Below are 11,585 nucleotides of genomic sequence, written 5' to 3'. Positions count from 1 at the left end.
CCAAAACAATACACTGAAAGTATTCATCCAACGGTGCATGGTCGAAAAACAAAGAAAAATCTTAAAGAAGAAAGAATGATAAATCAAATTGAATGAAACTAAGAGATTGCCTCATGGAGATGACGATCTAAATTGGGAGTTTTTTGGATTTCACGGAACAACTTGACAGAGCTTGCTAGAATGGCAGACGACATTGAAGTAGAACCTTCAAAAATTAACTAGTTGTGAGCTTTCCAGCAGTTCCAGCAAATGATGGTAAGCAATTGAGGATTACGGTCAGCATTCTTCAACGGATTAAGCATCTCTGTTGATGCAGTCCACCATGTCCAAAAGTTGTTAGGGTTTTGAGGGGAAAGACAGTCACGAAGATAATTCTGAGACCATACTTCTTTGATTCTAGAGCAATTGATCAAATAGTGAGTGATTATTTCTGTTGCTTCATGACAGCAGGGGCATATTGACGATATATATGGGAAGCATCGGAAACCGACCATGGAGAGCTTTCTAGATAAATAGCTTAATTTTGTCAGAAATCATTAAAGGATACGGAGGATGCAGCCAAGGATCCTCAAAGGTTCGGATATTCTCTCCAGTACCCACAGCCCAATTAAGACCTTTTTCAACAATCTTTCAGCTTTCATGTATGCTCCTCCATCTCCAAGAAGGTAAGACTCCAATTTTTGCACTTATAGCATTACCATTGCTAAAGTATTTACCTTTTAGGATTTTGGATAATAGGGAAGTAGGTTGTGTTACGAGTCGCCAAAACTATTTGCCTAAAAGCGCCAGATTTTGGATTCTGAGATCTTTAAATCCAAGGCCTCTTTCTCTTCGTGGGCGAGTCATAGTGTCCCAGCTAATCCAAGCCATCCGCCTTTCAGAACTTTATTGTCCCCACCAGAACTGAGAAAGTAGAGAGTGAATTTCTGAAATTAAACCATCAGACAACTTGAAGCTAGACAATGTATAAATAGGAATAGCTTCTCCCACTGCTTTAAGCAATACCTGTCTACCACCTGACGATAGAAGATTGCGCTTCCACCCTTAGATTCTTTTTTGAACCTTTTCGATTTAGAGACTGTAGAAGGCAAACCAAGGTATCTATCATGTCCTCCAATATGATTGATATTCATAGAGTTAGCCAGTAGTGTACGAGTAGTGGAGGGAGTGTTGTGGCTAAAGAATACAGCAGATTTATTAAGATTTACCATTTGACCATTGATGCTTTCATAAAAATTTAATAAATGCAGGATGTTTGAATATGCTTCATGATTAGCCTTACAGAATAAGATGGAATCATCAGCAAAGAGGAGGTTGTTGACATTGGGACGTCGCCTATGTATCTGAAGACCCTGAATTAATCTGTTTTGTTCTGCCTTATGTAGCAAGAAGGAGAGATCTTCTACACAGAAAAGAAAAAGATAGGGAGATAGAGAATCTCCTTGTCGAATACCTCTATTTGGTTTGAAGAAATCATAGGGTTGTCCTTCCACAATGACAAAATAAGAAATAGTTGTCACTAATTCTCGAATCCACATGATCCACCAGGAGTCAAAACTGAACTTCTCCAATATAAACCAAAGAAAGTGCTATTCCACCATATCATATGTCTTACTCATATATAATTTTAGCGCCATTTTATTTTCGAGTCCTCTTTTTTTGTTCTTCAAGTAATGCATACACTCATGAGCAATTATGATATTATCAGAGATTAATTTGCATTTAATAAAAGTACTTTGCATAGGGTTAATTAGTCTATTCATCATACTTTGAAGTCTATGTACAACTACTTTAGAGATAATCTTGTAAAAGATCGAGGATAGGCTTATTGGTCTTACCAAAGTCATATCTTTAGAATCAGAAATCTTGGGAATAAGACAGATCTGAGTGTGGCTAAAACCCTTCAAAATTCTATCCCTTGAAAAGAAGCTCTTAACTGCTCGAAACACATCACCACTAGGTATGTTCCAGAAGTTTTGAAAAAAATTTACTGTCATACCATCATCTCCTAGAGCACTTTGAGGATGAATGCTAAATGTTGCACGTTTCACTTCTTCTATAGTCGTTGGTCTTTGAAGCCTACGGTTCATGTGAGCTGTAGCCTTAAGTTCAAAATCAGTAAACAGAGGTTCAGAGTTCTCATGACAAGTGGAGGAGAAGATGTCCTTGAAATAAAATTCAGCCACAGAAGCAATACCAGCATTTGAAGTAGCCACTTCACCATCATTGCTAGTTAGTTGCCAAATTTTATTTCTTCGGGTTCAATTTTTAAATTTTTGATGGAAGAAAACTGTATTATGATCAACGGATTTGAGCCATTTGACTCTAGACTTATCTTTCCAATAAGATTCCTCATTTTGCAATGCTTTCTCAAGTTTGTCCTCTATTTCTAAAATGATGTCGCCTCCATGAATTCCTGCTAAACGAAGTTCCTCTAATTCAGACTGTAGTAAATCAATGTCCACCTTCGAATTAGATATGTGTTCTTGCTGCCATCTGACAATCTTATGCCGACAATGCTTTATTTTTTGAGCTAGGATATACATGGCCGAACTATCAATCTGTTCGTACCAAACCTCTCTAATAACCTGTCTTATTTCATCATTGAAACTCCATCTTTCTTGAAATTTGAATCGCCGTTTAGATTTCTCAGTTCTTGGATTAGAGTTTAATAGAAGGGGGGAGTGATCCGATCCTAATTCTGACAATCTAAGAATCGATGCATTGGGATAGAGTTGCTGCCAATCAACTGCTACCAGAAATCGGTCCAGTCTTTCCTGTATCAACTCATCACTACTCCACCTATTCAACTAAGTGAATGCTCTTCCAATCATACCAATATCAATCAAAAAATTATCATTAATAAAACTGTTAAAAAATTATTAAAAATATAAGATGGTATATATGTATATGATATGTGAGTTATAAGATAGGAAGAGTTTTAAGTGTACCGAAAATATCGGTGTTCCAGTTGTTTTAACCGTTGATTTAAATTATAAAAAATATATATAATATATATTAATTGAAATCAACGATTAAAATAACTGGAACACTATTTTCGGTACACTTAAAAATTTTCCTATAAAATATGTAAAGTTAGAGCATAAGACATTAAGACTCGTACTTTGTTAAAAGGTAAAGAATATTAAATCATTAGTTTAATGAGTTGAAATAATTATATTGATGTTATGATGTGTAATTGTTAAGTTGATCGTAATTATCATTATTAAGATTGTCTATTATGAGCTGAAAATGAATAATTGCATTAAGACAAATAAAATCGAGTCATAACTCTTCTTGTAGCATTTGAATGGCTTAATGTTCAACAAGGATCAAAGAATGAAAATTAAAAGGTTATGTTAGATATTCAATGACTTTCTTGAACAACATGAATAACGGACCTTAAATTTAGTTATTATTACTTTATTAGATATTAATTATCTATGTCACTAATTAAATTTAGAATTAATTTATTTTTTTAATTTTATTGTTTACATTGTTTAACATTGTTATTGTGTATCTATATATTTTACTAGGTAGATAATAATTTTTGTGAATAATGTGAACAATGTGCTCTAAAATTGGCCTAATAAAATAAAAATACACTACACCTCAAATTATCCATCTAAATCTTAATATTAGGATAACCATCTGCACACCTAATAAATTGAACATCCGATATATCCATTATTCATATTATTTATTATTTTCATTGTTTACCTATACTTTTTCCTTTTATAAATATTGAGTTGATTTACTCTCTAATTTGATACGAGATTTAAGCGATTAATTTAGATTCTAAATACTATGAAATAATAAAGTAAAGTAGAATTTGACTTGGTTAAAAAAAATCATATAAATGATATATAACACATGATAATGATCCGACCTAGCAAAATGTTGACCTAAAATATGAAACTTGTTACAATTGGACATCGAGACCCAAATTTAAAAGTTGTTAAAGAAAGTGTTCTGATGTGGTGAGCCTTCTAAGGTGTATAGCTCGTCTTCTGTAGGATTGATTTCGTTTGAAATGGGTTAGATATACGTCAGACTCTAAAAAAATTGGTAATAATAGATACTTGTAAAAACATTTCGACATTTAAGTAAATAAAAATAAAAAATGATATATTGTGTATTTAGAATGAATAATACACCTCTTTCTTTCTTAGGTTATTTGTTATATAAAATATTTTTCTCCTAACGTGATTATTGTTTCTCCTTATTTTATGATAAGTCAACATAATGTTCAGACCCGTTTTTCTTTTATTTTCGTGACTTACCTATAGTAAAAATAATCACGTCTTATAAAATTTATTGTACTAATACCGATTTATTAGGCGGCTGATAATGAATTATAATGGATGAATCAGAAAATATTCAATTACTTAAACTGATATGATATAAACTATATGCCAATATAATATGCTCGTAATTTTTTGTATAAAAAAATTTGAATGATTATTATAAAGATTCATAATGAAGCTCAAGAAAAAGACATTGGGCCATATTTTGCATATGAAACTCACACTGTCACACATATGAAAAATCATTTAATTACGAGGGCCTGATAAGTGACGAGGCATGCATGCTTTGTATCATATTTAAATTTCTGAAGAAAAGTCTATATTCGAAGGCTTTCCCTTTCCCTCTAAAATGGGTTGCTATCAAACAGAGAGAACTTATATTAAGGACAGTTCCTTTTCTAATATCTTAATAAAGAAGCACGAAAAGGACATGATCCCTACCTGGACTACAGCACAGGTCGATTATATTCCGACTAATTGGGCCTGATCTCCCAACATGGTTTTCATTTTCTAATTGGGCCTGGCCCAAGTCCAAAAAAGATGAAGTTGTCCAATTTCTTTGGTAAGCGGTGGGACCCAGGAATTTAAACAGCCCGTTACTTTATTGTTATTGTTATATCGTGAGGCGTGAGTCGTGACTCGTGAGCATTGAGCAACAGAGCCACCGCGCAACGCACAAAAAGTATCCGTTACTATACAACTCTCTTCCCTCTATCACACTGCTCTCTCTTCATTTCACAGATTTTCCTCTTCCGAAGAATCTGGTTTTCGGACTTAAATTCCGCATTTTCTCCGCCGTGTGATTCCATCTTCCTCCGCTTCCACCACCGCCGAGCCGTCCTTCCTCACCTCCAAGTACTTATTATTTTCATTCCTTTCTTACATCATGTTTCTTTCTCTCACGACAGTGTTTTTACTTTTTCGAAGAAATGCAGTTCAAACTGGAAAAGGAAAGATCAAGAAAAAATAAAAAAGAAAGAAAATAATAATAAAAGAAAATTTAGGAACATCGCATCACATGAGCAGGGATTTCAAATCGCCATGGAGATTTAGTGGAGTTGCATAATTTTAGAAGCTTCGGATCGTGCTAGATTCTATCTAGATAGCTCAAACTGCATTTGTTACTTTTGTAAATCTCATTTCGTATCCTCATGAAGCGTGGATTTCCTTTTCCATTTTGTCCTCTAACTCGGAAACTTTATTAAAACGAGTATTAAGGCAGTGAGCTCATCCGTAAAAGCTAGCTCTCTTCCTGTTCATATTTGTTCTTTCGTATCTCTGTTTTTCAACCATTTTCTCTTTTTGGAAATTAAGAGTTGGAAAATGCTCTTGATGATGTGTGATCGGTGATGATAATTTTGCAGAGATTTAGAGAGGAGCACAATGGGGGAAACACCTCCAGCGGCAACACCGATGTCTAAGATACAGAGGAACCTTTTATGTACACCTGGTGGTGGTGCCAAATTTAAGGAGGAGAAGATTCGCGTAACGGTTCGTATGAGGCCACTCAACCGCAAGGAACAAGCCATGTACGACCTTATTGCCTGGGAATGCTTGGATGAGCACTCCATTATCTTCAAGAATCCAAATCAAGACAGGCCTGCCACACCATACACCTTCGGTATTTTCTCATGTTGCCTTCAAAAGTGCTCATGCTTTGCATGTATTATTACGTCTTTTCTTTTCTTTCCATATATATAATGAGATTTAAACTTAGGCATCATGCATGTTACAAACCGTTGATTTTGGTAACTGAACTTATTCATAAATAGGAATTTCCAAATTTAAATTTATGTTTCTTTATAAATGGAAATTACTGTCATCAATGTCGTTGATTCTTTTTCATTTAATTTGAATTTAAGTTTGTTGGACTGAAGCTAGTCGTCTTTTTTAAGTGTCAATTTCCTATTATAAAATACAAGTAGTCTACAACTATTTTAATACTTTATTATGTCACAGATAAGGTTTTTGCTCCCTCATGCTCAACACAGAAGGTTTATGAAGAAGGGGCTAGGGATGTAGCTTTATCGGCACTTTCAGGAATCAATGGTAATTTTGAGCTAAACCTTACTTGAAGATTTTTTTCTCCCTCTCTTAGGGCCCTATTGAATGTTCCTTAACTTGTTTCCACCTTTTTAGCAACAATTTTTGCCTATGGGCAGACTAGCAGTGGAAAGACCTTCACAATGAGAGGCATCACGGAAAATGCTATTAAGGACATCTACAATTACATCAAGAATGTGAGTTACTCTTGATGCGTATTTTAGTTACATCTGCTGATGGCTATTTATGCATCAGTTAAAAAATTTGAAGAAAAGATGTTTTTTATTTTTTTATTTTATTTTTTGAATGATTTGAATCCTCCTATGAACAAGTGTAATTGCAATGATTCGTGGTAAATGCTTCCATTATGAATATATATTGATTTCAATTTACAGAAACCTGAAAGGCATTTCATCTTGAAATTCGCTGCATTGGAAATCTATAATGAGACAGTTATAGACCTTCTAAATCGTGAATCCGGTCCTCTTCGGCTTTTAGATGACCCAGAGGTATAGTTCACGTGTATAAATTGAATTAATTAATCAGATCCTTTGATAGTAATTGTTGATTTTCTTTGGATACAGAGAGGGACTATTGTAGAAAAGCTGAATGAAGAAGTAGCTAAAGATGGTCAACATTTAAGGCATTTAATTGGCATCTGTGAAGGTAATTATCAAACCTGGATTACTTTGTTAGTTTTTTTCTCTCTTCTTTATTGTGCATCTGTTGACATAGTGCTGCTGCTCAGATGTTATTTTTTTCACCATGGCAAATTTCTGATCTACATTTTCCTCCGTAGAGACCATACCATGAAGTTTGTAAAAAGAAATTTAGCATTTATATGTACCTTACACTCAATGTGAGAAGCTGTAATTATGTTATTAGAATGTAAATTGTCACTCAATATTTCCCTATTATTGTTCACCTGTAAAATATTGTATCTGCAGCTCAGAGGCAAGTAGGGGAAACTGCTTTAAATGATAAAAGCTCAAGATCGCATCAAATAGTCAGGCTGGTAAGCTCTACTAATGAAATGTACTTTTTATTTATAAATGATATGTATGCATTTGAAGTGTTTCATCTCCATTAGGCTCTTCACTTCTCTCCATAATCAGTATTTATTTGTTTCTAACTTTCTATAAATATTTCAGACTCTCGAGAGCAGCCTTCGTGAAAGTTCAGGCCATGTGAAGTCTTACGTTGCTAGTTTGGTATGTATATCTGCATATCTTGACCTGAAATTCTTGATAATGAGATAATCATATTGATCATTGTGCTGTAACTTAATAGAATTTTGTGGATCTTGCTGGAAGTGAACGCATCTCTCAAACAAATACATGTGGAGTCAGATTGAAGGAAGGCAACCACATCAACCGAAGCTTATTGACACTTGCAACAGTCATTAGGAAGCTAAGGTAAGTCATTAATAGAGTTTTGAAACATATCCAAATAGGCTACGCTTTCTTATTTTACAAAATAGTCATAACAACCAGTATTACCAGCTATGATCATCAAAAGGCCTAAGTTCTTATCTAATACCTAACAAGGCATATCACACTGAAAAGTTGTTTGAGGAACTAAATTCAGGTGACTATATCTAGTTTGTGACAGCTTTTGTTTGAGGAAGTTGGGTAATCTTAAATTGTATTCATTATTGCGATCTAGTAAAGACCTTTGGTGCTACTTGATTTGGTCAGTATAAAGGAGTCTAACTCTGCATTCGGAGTTTTTTTTGTTTTGCAGTGGTGGTAAACGTGGTCACATACCATACAGAGATTCAAAACTGACCCGAATATTGCAATCTTCAATAGGAGGAAATGCTCGAACAGCAATTATATGTACCATAAGTCCGTCCTTAAGTCACGTGGAGCAAACAAAAAATACTTTAACATTTGCTACCAGTGCAAAGGAAGTCGTTAATAATGCCCGTGTGAATATGGTATGAGTATGACATAAATGGCTAAACATGATTTGCTTGAAGAATAGATTAGTGTTACTTGTCTTAGTCGTATTAGTTTCTCTTTTTTAATTCTTTATTAATTTTTTTTTGAGGGAAAGTGAATTACTTTTTTACACTTCTTTCTCCTGAAAATTTGGTTTCTAAAATAGAATCATGCAAAATTTAGTACTAAATGTCCCTTGACTCCAGAAGTTAAGATTATCGATGATACTAAATATCACTCGAGTGAAATCCCTCTTTTTGATAACGTGATGATTGTTTTTCGACAGGTTGTCTCAGATAAGACACTAGTTAGACAGTTGCAAAAGGAAGTTGCCAGACTCGAAGGGGAGCTAAGAAGCCCTGAACTTTCTTCTTCATCTTCATGTCTAAGGTCATTGCTAGCTGAAAAGGAGTTAAAAATTACTCAGGTAAAAAAATCTCAGTTATTGGTTGTTGGTCTTAAGTCATAATGACATTTAAAATATGAGTGTGTTTTTTGCATTATCTCTTGGTTCAATATATATGTGGCCTTCTAGATGTGCCTTCTAGGAATATCACATCTTATAAAATAAAAAGGAAGATTTAAAAAGGAATATCACACCTTTTAGCGTTCAATAGGCTTTCATAAATGTATGTAAAACTGAAAAGGACCTAGAAAATAAGTACAGCAACTACTTACATAATTAAATACTCCTAACAGAACACTTTTGCATTGCATAATGGAACAAATCCTGAGAACTGGCTTTCAGCTAAATGGAAGAGTTAACTGTCAAATAACCTACAGTGGCTTTTCTTGAGAATAATTGACAAACACAAATTTGCAGATGGAAAAGGATATGGAAGACCTGAGACGCCAGAGAGACCTTGCACAATCTCAACTTGAGCTTGAAAGAAGAGCAAATAAAGTTCATAAGGTATTTGGAACGATCATATTGCAAATTCTGATATCACATTACTTTAGCTTTTATTTATTCTTTCTCAGTCACAATATGTATGATGCAGGGTTCAAATGATCATGGGTCCTCAGTTGTCAGATGTCTTTCTTTTCCTGAAGAAAATGAATCAGCAATTGGTAAACACACTCCTGACCAAAGAAAGGTGGTAGGCAGGCAGGCAATGCTAAAGAATTTATTAGCTTCCCCTGATCCATCCATACTGGTTGGTGAAATTCGGAAGCTTGAGCATCGGCAGCTGCAGCTTTGTGAGGATGCAAATCGGGCACTTGAGGTTCTGCACAAGGATTTTGCTACTCACAACCTTGGAAATCAGGAAACTGCCGAAACAATGTCAAAAGTACTGTCTGAAATAAAAGACTTGGTAATAGCTGGCTCTAGTCCAGAAGAAATTGTGACTGCAGATAAGGCTGACCTGATGAAAAAAATAAGCCAGTTAAAAAATCAAGGAAACACCATTGCATCTCTAGAAAGAAAACTGGAGAATGTTCAAAAATCTATAGATAAGCTGGTCTCCACTTTTGGTACGGAGGAGACACCAGACAGCAAGACCCAGCTGAGAAGGAAAAAAATTCTTCCTTTCACCTTAAGCAACAGCCCAAATATGCAACACATAATACGTGCTCCTTGCTCACCTCTCTCCTCTTCTTGTAAAGCAATGGAACCTGAAATCGAGAACAGGGTACCCACAAACAATAATATTGGTGGTGGTGGTACAATTGCAAGGTTACATAAGGATAATCCGAGAAAGGGTGATGAAAGTTGTATTTCTATTCTATCAAGGGAAGGAAGCCCAGCTGCACGGCAATCAAAATCAGTGGATGTGAAAAAGATTCAGAAAATGTTTAAGAATGCTGCCGAGGAGAACATTAAGAGCTTTAAAGTTTATGTTGCAGAGTTAAAAGAACTAGTGGCAAAACTGCATTACCAGAAGCAGCTTCTTGTTTGCCAGGTAATATATATTTGGCTGCTTTTCTCTGCTAGTACTTACTATGGTATGTTTTATTCATCTTAATTTTTTTTTTGTTAGCCTGTGGCGGATCATGTTTGCCTAACTTAAATAGTAATTCATTGTGCTCGTTGAATAGTTAATATACTGGTGTTGATATTTTTCTGCCGTGTACTGGTTTTAGGTTTTGGAGCTTGAGGCTAACAAGTCTGCAAATGAAGAAACAGATACAACTGGTGGATCTCCCATACCATGGGAGTTTCTATTTGAACAGCAGAGACAGCAAATTATCATGTTATGGCATTTGTGCCACATTTCTCTCGTGCATAGGACACAGTTTTATCTTTTGTTAAGGGGAGATCCTTCTGATCGGATATATATGGAAGTTGAATTTAGAAGATTGACATGGTTGGAGCAGCACCTGGCAGAGCTTGGGAATGCTAGTCCTGCACTTCTCGGTGATGAGCCTGCAGGCCATGTTTCAGCAAGGTGCACGGCTTACAAGAAATAGTGTCTTTCAAACTGTTACCTCTATAAAATACTAGTTGTGACTAAACATTGTTTTCTTGTTCTTTGTTTCCTTGTCAAATGCACAGCATCAGAGCTCTAAGGCAAGAAAGAGAGTACCTAGCTAAAAGGGTGAACTCTAAACTTACAGCAGAGGAGAGGGAACTACTTTATGCAAAATGGGAAGTTCCTCCAGTTGGAAAACAAAGGAGACTGCAATTTATAAACAAATTGTGGACTGACCCTTACGATATGCACCACGTGCAAGAAAGCGCTGAAATTGTAGCGAAGCTCATTGATTTCTGTGGATCTGATGAAAATAGCAAGGACATGTTTGAATTAAACTTTGCAAGCCCTTACAATAAGAAAACATGGGGTGGATGGAACTTCATATCCAATCTTCTAAATTTGTAAACACACAATAAAAGTATTTTAAAAGTATTTTAAATGCTCCAACAAATTATATTGCATTTTTTCTCAAATAACTCATCCGAGCCGCACTCTTAACCTCCCAAATAGATGTTAGAGGAGTGATGTTGCAACTTTTGATAATGCCACTATTTTCTTATGTCTGAATTACCCTCCATATTATTTATTTCCCTTGGTCATAGAAAAAAAAGCATACAAAGTTCAGCGTAATTTTAATAATAATCAATAAAAAAAGTAACATTATCGATTAAGAAAAAGTCTAAAAAGCCAGATATAACATAAGTTGATTATAAAATGAATAACATTTCAATTTTTTTTTCTAAATCCTATAATAAGAATAAACATCTTTTTAAATATAATCACAAGTTATAACAATTTTTAAAATATACTCAAAAATTAATTTAACAATTTTAATAATTTGAATTAATTAAATATATCACTGAATTAAATTTTGA

General features: G+C 34.6%; 1 protein-coding gene across 2 annotated transcripts; it reads left to right on the top strand.

Moving 5' to 3' along the window:
* On the top strand, nt 4,940-11,183 carry LOC107638422 (kinesin-like protein KIN-7B). Of its 2 annotated transcripts, XM_021120268.1 has the most exons (16): nt 4,940-5,162; nt 5,235-5,436; nt 5,672-5,928; nt 6,267-6,356; nt 6,447-6,547; nt 6,746-6,859; nt 6,935-7,016; nt 7,298-7,365; nt 7,502-7,561; nt 7,641-7,765; nt 8,094-8,289; nt 8,580-8,720; nt 9,117-9,206; nt 9,295-10,197; nt 10,379-10,683; nt 10,791-11,142. In XM_021120268.1, exons 3-16 carry the CDS (start codon nt 5,691-5,693, stop codon nt 11,113-11,115), a joined length of 2,838 nt encoding a protein of 945 aa, XP_020975927.1. In that variant the 5' UTR covers nt 4,940-5,162; nt 5,235-5,436; nt 5,672-5,690; the 3' UTR covers nt 11,116-11,142. The 2 variants fall into 2 exon arrangements, with proteins under 2 accessions (XP_020975927.1, XP_016197163.1); XM_016341677.2 differs by lacking the exon at nt 5,235-5,436 and having other exon boundaries at nt 10,791-11,183.

The sequence above is a fragment of the Arachis ipaensis genome, chromosome B04 (genome assembly GCF_000816755.2).
Source record: "Arachis ipaensis cultivar K30076 chromosome B04, Araip1.1, whole genome shotgun sequence".
NCBI classification, from domain to species: Eukaryota; Viridiplantae; Streptophyta; class Magnoliopsida; order Fabales; family Fabaceae; genus Arachis; species Arachis ipaensis.
Note: the sequence above shows the minus strand (reverse complement) of the source record. Positions and strands in the feature narration are given on the sequence as shown.

Coding starts and splice junctions, on each gene's coding strand:
- LOC107638422 (XM_016341677.2), top strand. CDS start 5,691: ATGGGGGAAACACCTCCAGCGGCAACACCGATGTCTAAGATACAGAGG. Junction 9,207..9,294: donor GAGCAAATAAAGTTCATAAG/GTATTTGGAACG, acceptor TGTATGATGCAG/GGTTCAAATGATCATGGGTC. Junction 10,198..10,378: donor AGCAGCTTCTTGTTTGCCAG/GTAATATATATT, acceptor TACTGGTTTTAG/GTTTTGGAGCTTGAGGCTAA.